Below are 17,073 nucleotides of genomic sequence, written 5' to 3' on the forward strand. Positions count from 1 at the left end.
TATTGATGTTTAAACATAAAAAATATGGATGAGAGAGAGAATACGGTATTCCGTGAAATAAAGCCATGACTTACATTGCCGTGTTTCTCCTTTGCATTACTTTGGTTGTCCACTTCCAGGCTTGTTACTTTTTTACCACCACCTTTCTGTTGTTCAACTTTAGTTTTACTTTCCGCTCCAACTGAGTTTTTTGCTGCACCATTTGTTGGTGGTTTGTACTCCCACCGTACAAACTCCTCCTCTTCTATACCTTTCAGCTGGTGGTCATCTGGCCTCTTTGAATCAAAGCCTTCAATCTAGCAACAATTAAAGTAGCTTTGAAACAAGAATGTATATAATACATACAACCAGAAGTTTTCACCAAAGGTAACACTGACACTGATATTTATTCCCCTCAAGAATAACTGAAATCAGAGAAATAAATTCAGAGAATTAACGAAGAAAATATTTGCCTTTTCTCCAAAGGCCTGACACAACTGTGCAGGCTATAGCAGCTGCCTTTTTTTAAAAGTCATCAGAATCATCAGGCATCAACTGTGTGAGGATTAAGTACCAATGCATTCTAATTACAAATTTCTTAGGCAATCGAATTCTGCACATCTTATAATCTTGCAGAACACAGAAATAACGTCAACAATTTAACAATAAGATTATTACGTTATCAAAGCACTTACCCAATTGCCCAAATAGGATGGTAAAATACGTGGTTTTCTTTGTTGCAGAAAAAATATCACCATTAAGGCAAAGGAATACGAAGGAATCCCACCTTCAGCCTGACAGTCAATGTGACAGAGCTGCAAGCGAATAAATCATTATTTTTCTGATGTAACATCAGCATTTTAACTTAAAATCTACTAGAAAAGGGCAAGTATTAAATTAACATGATACATACTAGAGTGAAACAGAAAATCCTTTATCTCAGAAACTGCAGTCGTCATGTCATGCCAAATACAGACAAAATTGTAGCAAACTGTACAGTGCCTTAATTTATATTATTTTATTTTATGTTATTCTCTTCAGTTTCATCACACTTTGTGATTGTGGGACACATTTATATTCCTATCTAGAATTTCAGTCAACCATTAGGCTTTTGTTATTGTGCGCTATCTCATGTATGGAGATGGGGATTCTACGCATCTGGTTGTAATCTCATACTGATGTCTTCTATAGGAACTCAAGAGAGATGTAATAAACATATTAGAGTTTGAACAGTTCTTTGTAGTTTCTACTGCTGCTACTTAGATGTTGCAAAACAGGAATTTTTGTAAAATCAATTTGATAAATCAAGCAACAATAATAATACCATGCAACTGATTTTTCAGCAAAGCCAAGACATTTTAAGTCAAGTATGGCCTGGCAACAATTTCAGGACTGAATTAAAAGACAGCTAACGCTGTAACTTGGTTCCTGTGACCAGCGTTGATGTCTGTAAGAAGCACAGCAGGGTATGATGACAGACCCTTTTTTGAGCAAGTGAATTTTTTTTCCAATGTGCCCTCAACAGCAAAAATTTTGCAAGACCTGATTGCTCTATTGAGCAGCTTTTCAAGGATCGATTAACTAGCTTTAAGGAACTACCATGATGGCTTAGTAACAAAATAGTGGAAGTTTCATATATATCTACAGTTTCACACCAAAATCTTTGGTCTCATTCTGGGCTGTTCAGGTAAGAGGTGAACTAGAGGCATGAAGCTCTTTTCTACAAAACATATTCATGGTATATTATACATCACATTGTATGCAGTACTTAAAAAGAGGAAATAAGCATATTTAATTATCCTCGACATTTATAAACTTACTCTAGCCCAGTAGCGGAAAGCCAAAACCAAGGGAATAAGGACAGGCTCCAGTTTACCAAGTGCAGCCAGCAGGTCGGTTGTAAGGCAAGCCACATCATTTCTAGCACTTACTTTACATGTCAAACCACTGTAATTATAAACACAGTACAGAAAAAAAAATGGTTATTGTCTTGCATATACAGATGATGCTTGGGGCAGGGGGTAGGTGGCGCATCACATCCACAATAACAAAAATATGCATCAGTGTTTCCCTATGTGAGAACCTGAACTTTTTAAACAAAAGTTAGAGAATATGATCATGTGGTCTTTACTATTAACTCATCAGTTGGATCTGGAACTTACAGAAGTTCATTATAGCTAAAAATATAAAACAGTAATAAGCATTTGCTCTAAGTTCTGCCATTACTTAATTGTGCAATCTTACACAACTCAAACCTTCCACATGCCAAATAAATAAATAAATAACCCCCCAGACCTGCTGCATATTAAGAGCTGATAAATCCACAAAGCAGCATCTCTAAAAAGTTTCTGTTTGCCTCTCAGAATAATTATTTCTGTTCTCTTAGTACTTAGAAGGCATTTGCATGATCTACAAACACAGGAAAAGATATGCCCACCCTTGCTGCGTTTACTTCCCCAGAGTTTCAATCACGTACCTCTAGCCAGTCAAAGCAATGTGGGCATCATACAGTAAGCCTGTTTCATTTTGCAGGTTACTGCTACTTAGGAATTCACTGGAACTGTCAGATGATGTGTCCTTACTGGTAATGTGTATCTTTATAAAATGTTTTTAAAGTCTTGGATTAAACTGATGGCAGAAATTTTAAATATCAACTGAAAAACATTTCACTTTTCCCCTATTTAACTAAAAGTAGAACTGGTATTTTCAGACTCCTATAACTAATGAGCTCTATGAAGCTCAAAAACAAAGCTAAGCTTTCCTTCTAGATTTTATTTTTGTGTATGAGCAATTCTCCTTTAACATGAATGTTAGCTAAATGTTACGGTAATACTTCTCGTCAGGAGTGCAGGCAAGCAGCTGTTATGAACAAGCACAGTAGAAATTGGTATCTCATTAAAAATCCTTTTCAGTGACATGTACCTTTTAACATCTTTGCAAAAGACAACAGGAACTTTGGCATGGAAATCTGACTCCACATCTGAGTAGACAGCTAAGCAAGGAGGAAAAAAAACATTATGTATCAACATCTTTCACAATTTTCCCAACTGTGTCTTTAAAACTATTACATTTATACCATGCTTTTACAGAACAACTCAAATGAAGTGCTGTGCAGCTAACCACTAAGCAGTATTTTCTTATTACTTTTGATGCTCACCACCAGCATCACACAGCTAGCAGGAAAAAAAAGAAAAACCCGTGTGAGGAAACTGGGCTGGCACCTCTTCTAGAAATTTTTGTCTTTACAACACTTGAAAGACACAAGGTTGAATCTCTGACAAACCATCAGGATAGTCTGAGAACCACTTATGGAGGTGACCTACCAAAATTTCCTGAAGGATCAAAACCGCAATGCTACTTGCATCACTTGGTTCAAGATGTGTGGATTACAGGGTTAGATGTCTTCCCAACAGATCAAGGAACTTGTAATAGTTCTCCCTGATCTTCATATGCAAGTGGAAAAGCGGCTGCTGGGTTTGCTGCTTGCAATTTCTCCTACAAAGTTAAATACTTTTTCACCTGGTATCTAACACTACTACTGTAACTTCTGGCAATCTGAACTGGACTTCCTGGGCTGCCATTCTCCAGCTGCAGGTTCTCATCTCTCATTTACACAAGCACCAATATTTATGAAAATCACATTCATAAAACCAGCTCAGATACTTTGGTTGAAAACTAATCCATTTTTGTAAGTTTACAGAAAAATTAAGCATTAAAAAAACTGAACAGCAGTTGGAATGTTAATTAAATAGAAATGAGATCCAACTAAAACTCACCACTGTTCTTCAAGATTTCAAGCACCTGTATCAGAACATCTGGTTGAGTCATCTAAAACGACAGAATTAGAGCACATTACATTATTCAGACTAACCTATTTTATTTAACAGTTCATTTAAAACTACTTAGGTTGCACAACTAGTAACACTATGTTCTTTCACAAAAGTGAAATCATGTGTCAGTATTAATGAAAAAGTTCTGTATCTGCACCATGAGAACAGGTACTAGTAAACATATCAGCCAGCTTTCTTTTAGCATACAGCTTTTTCAGTTAATACTTCTGTTCTAGTTCTGTATTAACAGACTCCATAAAGTTAAAACAAAATACTTGCCATATATTCAACAATTTCAATGTCAACATATGCCACTAGAAATACACCACAGTAAAGAATTTAACGTCAGAACTTTCCCAAGGGTTTTTAAAGCTTACAATTTTTAAATGTGTTTTCTTTTCTCCCCAGAAATCAATTCAAGTGGTGTTTCAAAGGTAAGCTGTAAATAGTTCAAAGAAATCTAAAATGTAGGACCACCTTTGAGCCTTTGTGAAAGAGTGACATGGTCTAAACAGAAACCAACAACTTCAATGTTTAAAGGTTAAGTTTCTGCAGGAATTTTGTACCACAGTAAACTGGGATGTGACATCTAATTGCAAGTGACTAAAACATAAAAGGAAATTTGTCCCATTTAGCCCCATGGCGGGGGGGGAGGGGGGGGGGGGAGAAACAAAGACCTACAAGATTTTATTGTCTGAATTACAAGCACATAAAAGCACAATTATCCAGAGCAAACTATTTTCATATTGCTTCAATGCTTACTCAAAACATTAAAAAAAAAAAGCTAGCATAAGATTGTCCAAATAAACAAACTTAAAGTTATCTAATAAGCAATGAAAACTTTATCCACTTGATTCACAGCACGCCTGAATTATATGTTTTGTGCTATTCTAACACTGTATGCCCCAAGAGAAGACAAAGGCAATGGAGTAGAAATAAATGTTGATGGACTTGAGTTAAGAAACATTCTTAGTTAATACAAGATAATATCTACGCACCTTAGGGGGGAATTTTATATCAATGTTAACATCACTGGTCTTAAAAGCAAATCTAGTTAAACAGGAGCCATACATCCTCAGTGAACAGTCTGGAAGAGAGAGAAGCATAATTATTTAACAGCTAGTAAATAAATTATTCTTCAATGGATGACACACACCTTGCTTTAGATACGGTACCTCCCAAGTGATATTCCCAAATTAATGAATATTGAACCACTTTCTCACTCCTGTGAAGGCTAGTCACTTCCATAACACAACATCACAGGAAAACGGATAATTCAAATAGTAAAATTACAGAACCACAGAATTATAGAATGGCAAGGGTTGGAAGGGACCTCTGGAGATCATCTGGTCCAACCCCGCTGCCAGAGCAGGGTCATCTAGAGCAGGCTGCACAGGAAATTACCAAATGTCAAAAATTTTCAAGGTGTTTTAAAGTATTTTTGCAATGCAGCTTTAGTTTTGTTTGTTCTTAATATAAAATTAAATACAGAATATTAATAACTGTCACCATCTCAGTGCAGGATTTTAATTAACAGCTTTTGTTAACTACAGCTTGATTTCATTGCAGTTAGCCAATTATAAAATTCTGTGTTGCCTCATACACTTTCGCCACAAAAGAATTTTATATGTCCTACAACCTGTTAATTACATTAGCAAGTTCCTATACACTACGAAACATACACTTAAAACGTAACTTCAATATAATCCAAGACACAAAGTATATTAACCATTTAGTAAGTGGTTTTATAGTTAATACAGTTCCTTACCTGTACAGATGTACAACAGATATAAACTAATTAGAAAGTAACTAAGAATATCATGAGAAATGTCATTCCACTCGATGAACATGAATTTTACCCCCTTCATGATATAACTTTTGTAGATGAAAACTTTCCTGTAATATATATTAGGGTCTGGCATATTTATGTCAGCTGAAAATTGAGACTATTCTCAATCCCTTCCAAATGCAACACCCTGCTCAGGCAGCGTCACCTACAGCAGGCTGCCCAGAACTGTGTCCAGTTGAGTCTTGAAAATCTTCAAGGATGGAGAGTCCCCAGTCCCTCCAGCCAACCTCTGCCAGTGTTCAACCAGCCTCACAGTGAACAGGGGGTTTCTTGTATTTTTTCTTAGTACCTTTATTTGTGTTCTGTCCAAACTTTCTCAAACAGAACCACAGCAAAATAACTCTTAAAAGAGAAAATAAGTCTTACACATACACAGCTTCAAACAAAACTTTCTCTATTTTTCACTACTTAGAAACTAGCCCTGAATTTCTGTATGGTAAATAATAACAACAATAATACTACAGTGTAATTACTTACAGCGTAATGGCTTTTCATAGTAGTAAGAATTTTTGCGTAGTTCTAATGCAAGCTCAACAGAAAATCATGCCAGAACATCCCATGTTTTCTACATCGTGCATTAATTTTTTTTTTTCCTAATTTACCATTTAGGAAAATACATTCACTAAAACATAGTGGGTTTTGAAAGGGGAATAAAAAAATTGTCATTTACTACTACAGACTCCCCCTGGACTACTATACACTTCCACATCAGCTCAACAGTCCAAACAAGTCAGCCAGCCGAGTAACACTACAACAGTAATTTTCATGAGTATTCATGTAAAAGTAATAATTTCCTCTGCTTTGTCTTACACTAATATACTATCAGTGGAAAACTCAATAGCATGTCAGAACACAAATTTGCACTAGGAGCCACATATGGCAATGTTATAGAGCAAACGAATTAGCAAACCTCCGCCCTACAAGGCCCTGTTCTATTCAGGGCCCTGTTCTATTTAAACAAAAATATGTTTAAGCATATATTTAATACAGCTCCTAAAACTAAAGCAAATCATTCTGCAGCAAATCTTTCTTACTACAGTATTTTTATAGAGCAAAGGGAAAGAAGAACATATTTCTAAAATAAAAGGACAGTACAGAATATCAATCGATTTCAATATAGATGAAATTAAAATGAAAACTTTTTTGTCAATGAGATTAATACTTTCTTCTGTTCAGATTCACTGAAAACCAAACCGTTGTTATCAATACTACTGTAGCTCCAAAAATCAACTTTCAAACTCCTAGTATATTAACTATAGGAGATGATAGGAAATCAATGCAAAGAAGCAAATGTCAAAGGTTATCTTATTGTTATATTATTTATATTATTTTCCAACAGTAGGATAAATTGGATTTGAATGTTTAACATGTTCTGTTGAAGTACCATACTGTACTTCTGAAGGGGAGGGTGAGGAAGACTACCATTCAACTTATTCAGACAATTTTTACAAACTTCATTAATGCACTGAACTTTATTCACCCACTGAAGCAAATAAATGGGACTAACCATTTAACCTACTCAGACTTTTTTTAAATTATTATTTTTCATCAACATAAAGCACTCAATCAAGAAAAACACAGGTAAGGTATGATATTCATACGTGGTTTAGTAAATGTAGTATTTTGACCTATTTAAGACAATTCAAGAGACTTTGGGAAGCTATAGTTTACTCAAAGTACACCTCTCCCCATTTTAGGGCCCATTAATTCTAATACACATGACAAGAAATACTTGTTAAACAATAACCCTTGTTGAATTTAATGACTTGTTTTAATGAACAGTTACTGATTAGTACCTGCAGATATTTCAGATCACAATTAAGCACTGAAAATTCTCATATTCTTACCAAAATCACTTATAGCTGAGGTCTAATTCTTTTTTTACCTAAAACTATGCTTTAAAAAAAAAAAAAATTGCCTCGTGCAACTTTCACCTACCATGAAAGGTGTTATAAACAACTGAATGACTGGTAGGAAAAAAAAATACATTTCAAACTCCTCCTCATTTTCCCTCCTGCTACATTTATATTCGTTTAATTAAATGTAGTTGGGAAAAAAAAAATCTCTACTGTAACAGCCACAGATACTCAGTAATGCAAGGTTAGGTATAGGTGGAAAGGTTTGTAGGACCTAGAGCCTGAGAGAGGTCCTCAGTGGCTGAGGCCTTAAACATGACCAGGAAGGAAATATTTCGTGTCCTGGAAATTTCCAGTCTTCATCAGAAATCATCACTTTAAAGAGGACCAAGAGCTTCAATAAACACATACCAGAAAGAATAAAAATAAGCACAATCCTATTTTCCTCTTTTTGTAGGTTTGTTAGCTCCTTTTAAATCAACTGCTAGTCTGTATTAAAATGCCTGTACATATTAATTTTGTACAATATAAAGATAATTTAACCCCAAATGCATTAATTCACTATTAATGAAGGTATCAAAATATGTGTAAAAATTAAGAATTTTCTGCTAAAGAAAATGGAGAATTACTATGAATACCTGGTAAGGGCTGTTGAATAATTTTCTCCATCTCGTTTACAATTTCTTGACGAATTCTGAAGTCATCATCTGATATGCCTTGTTCATTTGCTGCCTCAATGAGCGTAAAACTCAGAGCAGCCAACTGTGCAGAAGAGGGGGGTGGGAGGGCACGCAGCTCATTTTCTTCTTGTTTTTCCTGAATAATTGTTGGATGATAAAAGCAAAAACTGATATTTTAAAAGAAAAAGGTTATCTCATACTATTGCATGATATTAGAACGTGCTGTTTGTGTTCCTGTATTTACAGGGTGTCCTGACCAAACGCCTTCAAAGGTACGTACTCTGTCCAGTCTAACTGGCAAATGTACCAGTACGGCTCACAGAAATGTCAGTAGATGCTCAGTGTTTAAAAGAGAACACGTTGTTTCACAGCTGGCAACTGGGGAGGAAATCTGCTGTGTTACATTCCTGAACCACATTTTCTGACAGTTCTGAAACAGAATTCATCCAAGGAAATGAAAAGCTGTAATTGTTCCTACATAATAAAAGTAACTGAGCTGAAAAAGTTCTTCTCGAGTCACACATTTTTCAGAGTGGATTATACTTGAAGGAAAGGTATGAGAGGCAGAAAAAGTATTCCTATCTCCAAGAAATGTTGGTAAGTTGAGTCCCATGCTAAACAGCTGGTGCCAGAAAGTGCTATTTTTAGTGCATCATGTTATTATCAATTAAATCCAACAGCAAGAAATACATCAGACACATTAAGTCATTTCAAAGTATGACAATCACTTGTTTCATGAATTCATCAACTAAATGAAATATGTGACTGACAACAGAAATAAATAACAACCGGAAAATAATTCTGAACTAAGAAAACAGAGTCCAGTATGAAAATGTTTGGTTAGTTCTAGGCTGCATCTCTTAACCCTTCTGTTCTTATTTCAACAAATTTAGACTAAGAAAGAACATGCACCTTTTTAAGGGCTGTGGTTTTTTAATGTCACTGCTTTAGCGTTTTTCTTGAGTGGGGAAGCCGCAGGTGCTACTAAGCTTATTTGATAGTCACATCTCTCATACAGCTGTAAATAGGTATATTTTATGAAGTAACATTTAAACAGTTACATAGCTCTTATCACTGTAATGTGGCACACAACATAAAGCTATTTGAAGACAAGTGTTAAAAACTGAAACCGCTCCATGTCCTCTAACATTTCCATTCAGTGGTAAAGAAACCTCATTCCTCAACTCTTCTCTCCATGCTCAGATGAAGAGCGTGGTACGAATGTGCTTCCATATCAAACACGGGGCTGGTTTGTTGGCTGATTTATTACATTTTTATTCCATGATGCAACTTAGCAGACAGCAAGAGAACCAGAATCCTTTACAAATAATAACTGAACATTATATAAAAATGCTACTTTCTGAGATGTAACGGATTTATGGCATTCAGAGTTTTCCAGGTGATGACTTGCATATACGATAGAATTAACAGTGTCAATTACAAACAGAAATTACAAACACGGCAACAGAAGTAAGTGACTGAATTTTGGAGAATGGCTGTAGGAAGAGTAATTTTAGCCATCTGAATCACAAAATCTGACTCACAATACTGGGGAATTTGTAGCTTTTCGTGAGCATTTACAAAAACGGGTTAGCAAGACAATCTGTGTGCCTTTTATTGGATATCATGCTTGTAACAGTTCTTTAAAGCAAAGCAAATAGTAACAGCATGGTATCTGATAAGGAAACTGTTTATCTCTTTGAAAGTCTTAGAACTGTTTTTCATATTAAACAGATACATAAACCCAGGGAGATGATGAGTGACTCAGGAACTGAATCCCTCACTACTTTAACTCTCTTTTTTCAGTCTAGACATACTATCCACTCCACTCACCCATCACAGAAAAGATGTAGATAAAAACTTCACGAGGCAGACAAAAGAGAAACCAGAAAACCAACATCCCCAGCCCCACCTCCAGTCCCTGCTACCAACAATATTCTTTTTGGAAGAAACAGAAAAACTAAATACGTTTCTCACCTAAGTTACCTTGCATTCTGTTACTAAAAGTATGATGAACTGCCCACTACCCAGAGACACTCATTCAGAAGCAACAACCAAAAACATTCTTTCCTCTCTGCCTGGACAGATCATCAAGCCCTTCCTCTCAAACAGAAAACAAGCAACAGAAATTTGTGGATCTCAGCAAACTCCCACGTAAATGAAGATGACCAAAGAAAACATACCACATAACAAAAAAAAAAAATCTTAAAAAAAAAAAAGGAATTAAAAAAAAAAAAACCAGTCAAAATTGTATTTGTTAACTTACCATTATATTTTTCTTATGACGTTTTTCTTTAATATGCTTGTGAGCTCCCTGGATATTTTCAATGTGAACTAAGCAGAGCTTGCATAGATACTGACAGTTGGTGTATTCTGGGGAGCGCTGAGGAAAAATGGCCATAGATTAAAAGAAAATGTTTCTGCCAATAGTGTCTGAAAAACTCAATTCTTTGAATAATAAATTGTATTTAACAATTATGTAACACTTGTGATGTCAAGGTGCTTTGCAAACATTAAGTAATCTTCAAAAAACACAGTGGAAATGGATTTTTACCCATATCACAAGTGGGGAAAGCAAGAAAAGGAAGTGAGATGACTTGAATATTACACTTCTCAGTAAATTTTAGCGAGGCAAGATTAAGACTGAAGAGTTTATGCCTCTTAAGGCTGACCTAAAGGCCAGTAAGCCATTCCCTTGTCGGCTCAAGCTTTTAATAACTATGGATTTATTAAATCTCAGCATCTATCCTCCTTTCTCTGATGAGAAAATGGGAAGTATTCATCATATTATCTAGTATACATGTTATGACAGATGGTGTTGTTGTTTGGCTAGCATATTCGCAGCGTACTGTGCAAGTACTGCATTTTTTCTTCCATTAAAAAGGAGGCGGCTGGCCAACAAGGACGAAGATAGCCAGTTTCTGACTTACTAATGACTAACTGTACTCTGGATAAGGTGGGATCCTCCAACAAGGGGTAAGATTATTCCATTTTGATGAATAATTTGGGATGCCCAGAATTGGAGAAATATGCTGAACAAGCACCTTTTTGTACAGACAGGCTGGGAGAGTTTGAGTACACAAATGGAGAGCTGCTACTGGGGAAACCCCCAGAGTTTGAAAGAAGCAGACAAGCCTCAGGAGATGACGGGGGGACAGAAATCACTATTTTCCTAGGGTCCAAGAGGCGATACTGTAGAGTTTCTTCAACCAGGAAACGACCAAGAACTACTAGACTAAAAGGCAGAAAGGACCACCGCTGCAAAGACAAGGAGCTGTTTGCAAATAATTCCACTTTAATCTGTCTCATCCTACGGTTGTACTTTCTTGATCTAATAAAACACAGCTATAGAGATTGGAAACCTTTTGATGTGCTCACTGCAAAGACAAGAGGGCCCCAACAAAAAGCCTTAGGTTTCCTCCAGACTTGCTAGCATTTTTCCAATAACTGCTATCAGTTATAACTGGGAGAGGAAAAAAAACAACTACTTCACATTTTCATCCTAATTCTAATACATCTGTATTTGCTAAACCTAAGAAATATACTGAAAACACCAGATGTTTGAACAGTGACATAACAATGAATGAACAGAGAACACCATTTTAAGACACTAAGTTGGACTACAGATCAGTTAAACAAATCTGACTTACTATACGGAAATCTAAACCACTGCTAAATTTGGACAAGTTTTTCCACTTACTGAGTCTAATCTTTTGGTTTTGGGGGGGGGGGGGAAAAGGTCTGATACCCTCCAACTGTAGGGTAAATATCACTTTAAAATAACATGCTCTAAAATCATAATTATGCTTTTATTACTAATTCTCTTCACCCTTATTTCCTATGAGACAGATACCTAGCAAGATGAAATTAAACATTCATTTGGAAAACAACTTATAGACAGTTAAACTTGTCTGGCTCGGAAGATTCAAGTATTAGATACCCGATGACTGAAGCAGATCAAAAATATTTTACCACTCTTCTAAAACTGAACGAATATCAGCAATAATAGTATTTCTTTTTTAAATGGGTATTTCTTTACAATACTGGTCTGCAGTATTATGCCAACAGAAGTTGCCAGAAAGACTGAATCATGTAATGCCTTTTATTTTGCCTTTGTTGTAAAGCCTTTTTTAATCATCTAGTTAAACACCAAGCTACAGACTTGAGTAAGACAGATGCATCCAAACAAGGCAGGCCTCATGAAATTTGTGCTTGGATATTCAGGGAGCTAATCCATCTCAGAGCCAATTGTATTTTTAAAAACTCTCAGAGAATGGGAAGGTTCCAGATCACTAGGCAAGAGAATCTTAAGAATATCTTTAAAAGACTAAAGAGGATGAGCCAAAGAATCAGCAAACAGTCAGAATTAGCACCCAGAAAAATACTGTATTAAATTAAGTTATTAATAAGCACATAAAAACAGGTCATAGGTGGCAAACTGATCTGCTATAAACAAATTGCACTAACTAGGGTTGCTTTTTTAAAGACAAAATCATAGGGCTTGAAGAAGCAGCAGCAGATGTTGTATCTTGAAGTTTTTGTCACTTGTCATAGTATCAGTCTCAAAAGGAGACCATAAATACTATCTAAATAAAGAACACTACGGTGGAAGCAAAACTGCTCCGAGAACTGTCCTCGGAGCACACATACCTTGACGGGTTCACCACCAGTCTAAAAGCATGTGCCAAGTATTTTTCAACAGGGGTCCTTTTGGGGTCAGAAACATTCGCATTTTTGTTGAAAACTTAGGAAATGCAATAGAAATGCAATGCTGACTACAAATGCGAAAGATACCAAGTTGGGAGAGGTTACAGAAGATGTAAGATGACAGAAATTCAGTGATCACAACAAAGTAGATAAATGGAATAAATAAAGTGCAAATTAATAATAAAAACAAAGTATCATTCCTCCTTAAGCATTATTAACTGCAGAAAATACAGGGCTGGGAACACCTGATTGGACATTTCTTAAGAAAAGGATATGGGGAACGTTGCTGGTCAAACTACAAGCCAACATCCTATTGCCGCCAAAAAAGCGGATATCCTAAACACAAATGCAATATTTCAGACAGAAGAAATCAGCTTTCCTCTTTATATGTAAGACCTCAACTGAAATTGCATGTCCAATTTTGGATACCAGTTACATGGTGGATGCCTACAGAAAGCAACAAGAATAAACCAGTAACTAAAAACCCCCTAAGACCGAAGAACAAAGACTGAGTCTAAGAAAGACAAGACTGCAGGAATGGTAATGATATTCAAATATGTAGGAAGTTGCTGAAAAAAGTAATAAAGTTATGTTTATTTTCCTAGGACAACGTATGAGGGATTAAAAGGCTGCAAGAGACACTTACATTAGACATTAAGAAAAGCTTCTGCATTACCTATACTGACTTTGAAATTTGTCTCTGTGGAGATAATATTAAGAACAGTTTAGACGAACGTTTTTAAGGAGTCGACTGCAATATAGATGACGCAGACTGTCAGAAGGCTAATATACTGAAGATAGCACAAGGTTCCTTTTGATCCTGTATTCTGAGTTTCCAGGTAACCAGACTTTCTAGAAAATCTTTGGTAAGTAATGGAACTGTAAACCCCTTGGTCTGCAGAATTAGAAAAATACTGTTCTACAAAGGCTACATGCGCCACGAAAGGAACACTAAGTTTTCAATCCCCCTCATTGGCCATGATGAATGACTAGTCAACTACTAGGGATAATGTCTAGTACTACAACACCTACAGTGTTTCATTATAAAGAAGAAACAAAGCGAGGCAGCAGGCTCTAGTAGAAATACCACCCAAATAGAAATATGGTGAAGATAATGAAAGAAGACACCCATTTTCTTTTTTATCTGATCAACCTACTTTTTCAAGTCGGGAGATATAATCTCTTTCCAGACGTTCTTCAGCTTGTTTCAATCCTAGTTGCTGTTCAACTGTCAGATTAGATTCATCAATAACAGCAGTGTTTTCTAAATAATCAGCTTCCAAAGTGTGTTCTTTAGTTGATTCAGAATTCTTTATTTTACCTAGAGAAAGAAAGAGTAATTTTCTTCAGAGTAACTCAAGGAGAGAAAAAGTGAAAGTACAGAGCAGTTAAGAGCTTCTTGCTAAGGAGCTGGACACAAATTAAAGGTACATTCTAGTTTTTTTGTGCAAAGGCTGGCTAAAGTCACCTTAGATGTTAGAATCTTTCCAGTATGTTAACCAGTATTTTGGAGAGACTTCAGAGACTAGTCTGCAACTAAGAGTGTTATCAAAAAGAGAAAATAAAAGGTAGATGCACTTTGTGTTTCAGTCTTCCGTCTCTGCTAAGTTCTTCAAGGCAAGGAAGGGGGGTTTTTGTTATGCAGAACAGAGTACTCAAGATCCTGATGTAACAGAAATAAGAAATACTAGGCTTAAATTTTTTATTTTTGTTTTTTTACACCATACATTTTGTTAAGGAAATAGTCACAGAATGGCCTTGAAGACATTCACCCAAACGATCTTACAGAGCCAGTCATCAGGCATTTCAGGCCCTCGATTTTGAAGGCTGCTGGAGCTGCATCTGAACACACGATGACACCTTGCCACCCACGGCCAGCAGCCACGGAGCTCTGGAACGCGGCTACTCACAAACACGCAGGTCAATTACAAAAGGCCAGTTCCTCCAGATGCCTATGAATTGTTCATAGTCCACTAATTCATACAAGCATCTACATCTTAAATTATTCCAGTAGTTTTTACATCAACAAAAGTGAGGGTTATTTGTGTTTTGTTTTCTTTTTTCTTTCCTTTCAAATGAGATCTGTGCCCCCAGATTAGGTAGGAATCAAAACTGAGCAAGTTTTCAAGTCCTGGTTTCTTAGGGACAGATGGTCCCTACAGTACATGATGGTGGTCTACAAAGAGCTGACTGATCATAGGATGCTGCCATTTCAACTTGTTTTTCCTGTTAAATTTTATTAAGATAGCTAAAAAAATCTGCACTTTAATATTTCTTAGTATTTCCATACAAGCAACTGCTGTAGCTGTTGCAATAGTGGGAAATACTTCAAATAGGAGGTCTGCACTGGCACACTGTCTTGAAACAGCATTTCTATTAGAAAAAACTGCATTTTGAAAAAGCGTCTCAAATTCTGAACTAATGAGTAAACCTGAAGTGAGACAAAACCTGATCCATAGATTTAATTCCGAAATTGAAAAATATGTATAAGTATTGAACACTCATAAGGGTAACCACTGATGGGTGGTACGGATTCCAGGCCTCCCTAAAATGAAAAGCCATCTGCCAAAACATATTTTAAGCATTTTTAGTTACAAAAAGAGCACGACAAACACAGAAAAGAAGGTAAATATTTTCCCCCTACCTATAAAAAAACCCCACTTTCCTTGCAGATTTTTCCACTGATCTTTCTGAAAAGCAACAATAACTGGCATTTCTGTAAGTGGCAATATTATTACGAAGGGTCCCCGCCTCCTAAGAAACTATATTCACAAAATTTCCTGAAACTCACACACACTAAGTATCTTGCAAAGATGTTTAGGTCTTAGGCATGAGAAAAAAGGACAGCTATTATCATAGTCTCTTATTCTCTAAGTAATATGCTTGTATTAATAGCATGTTCTCTCTAAATGCAATCAGCAACTTACCGTATGTGGAAAAAAATATGCAAATGGAAACATTTCAAAGCCCATTTCAGACTGTTAACAATTTTACCAGAAGAAAATTGAATAAAGTAGTGTTGAATAATACTCACTGAAGTCATCAGGTTTATGTTCCATTTTTCTTTGATCTGAAGCAGTCTTACCAGGATCACCAGTTTGATCAACACCACTCTTCAAAGTAAGAATTCCCAGTGGATTTTCCAACACCAGTTTCCCTTTCTGTGTAGCTGTTAAGCTTTCCATACTGACCCCATTCCCTGAAACATGGGAGCCTGGAAAGTTTTCTCCCACCAGTTGAGCTTTTGCCTGTTTCAGGTTTTCCACTGCTGCTGATAAATTAGAAAATTTTTTTGCTTTTCCATGACTTCGATCCTGAACATTTGACCCCGTATCTTTAGTTCCGGGAATAGTATTTACTTTGCATGATTTATTTTCTCCTTGTTTTTCAGAACAAACATCATTTTGTTTACTTTTTTTGCTGCTATTCCCACTTGGAGAACTTCTCCCAACATCTTTCACGGATTTGTCGTTTCTATTATGTTTATAATTTTGATTATTTGTAACTTTGACTGCTTTGCCTTCCTCACAGACAAGACGGACAGACTTCCTTGGGTCATGATTTCCATTCTTTGAGCTCTTGGCCTCTTCCATTATAGTGAAGACCTGCTTCTCCTGTCTCTTGAGACCGCTTAAGTGCAATTCTTCAGCAATTTGCAGTTGATTTTAAATCCACTGTGCAGGCAAGGATCGTAGCTGATTGTCTACTGAAGAAATAATGACAGACATTTTTATATTGAAGGAAAAATATCAAAGCTCTACTTAGACAATGCATTAAAATAAACCTCTCTAAAGTAACTACAAACTATTACAGGAAGGATGTTCTCCCCACAGGTATAAGTGAATTTTCATAATACTTTCTGTATTAGAAGTGTAACTCATGAAAATTTTGATGATCTTGACTTCTATTTAAAATAGAAGATATGAAGAGACAAAAAATGGCAGAACATGGTAAAAACCACTCAGTGATAAACCTGCCAACAGCTTGCTTTTTTCTTCCCTTCCTATTTTTGGCTTTCTGAAAAAAACCAAGAACCAAGATGTCTGCAACTACACTGGAAAAAAAAAAATAAAAAAAAATTTAACACATCTAAAAAATACCACTCGATAAGCAGACCACTCAAATTAGCCACTAAAGAAAACTACTTCAGTTTCCAGCAAGCAAGCTCCATT

The 17,073-nt window shown here is 36.0% G+C and overlaps 1 protein-coding gene across 8 annotated transcripts in view; it reads right to left on the reverse strand.

The window, feature by feature from the left end:
* TUT4 (terminal uridylyl transferase 4) overlaps positions 1-17,073 on the reverse strand; it is a 47,322-nt gene that overhangs the window by 21,894 nt on the left and 8,355 nt on the right. For 5 of the 8 annotated variants that reach the window (XM_054210461.1, XM_054210463.1, XM_054210462.1 and 2 more), the window contains 10 exons: positions 15,936-16,607; positions 14,059-14,222; positions 10,461-10,577; positions 8,153-8,330; positions 4,808-4,896; positions 3,756-3,807; positions 2,902-2,971; positions 1,800-1,926; positions 675-794; positions 75-296 (listed from right to left, as the gene is read on the reverse strand). In XM_054210461.1, coding sequence (XP_054066436.1) covers positions 75-296; positions 675-794; positions 1,800-1,926; positions 2,902-2,971; positions 3,756-3,807; positions 4,808-4,896; positions 8,153-8,330; positions 10,461-10,577; positions 14,059-14,222; positions 15,936-16,494 — 1,698 coding nt within the window. In that variant the 5' untranslated portion in view covers positions 16,495-16,607. The remainder of the gene's footprint in view (positions 1-74; positions 297-674; positions 795-1,799; positions 1,927-2,901; positions 2,972-3,755; positions 3,808-4,807; positions 4,897-8,152; positions 8,331-10,460; positions 10,578-14,058; positions 14,223-15,935; positions 16,608-17,073) is intronic. The other 3 variants (XM_054210465.1, XM_054210466.1, XM_054210467.1) reach the window with 2 other exon arrangements.

This window comes from Rissa tridactyla, chromosome 8 (assembly GCF_028500815.1).
Source record: "Rissa tridactyla isolate bRisTri1 chromosome 8, bRisTri1.patW.cur.20221130, whole genome shotgun sequence".
Taxonomy (NCBI): Eukaryota; Metazoa; Chordata; class Aves; order Charadriiformes; family Laridae; genus Rissa; species Rissa tridactyla.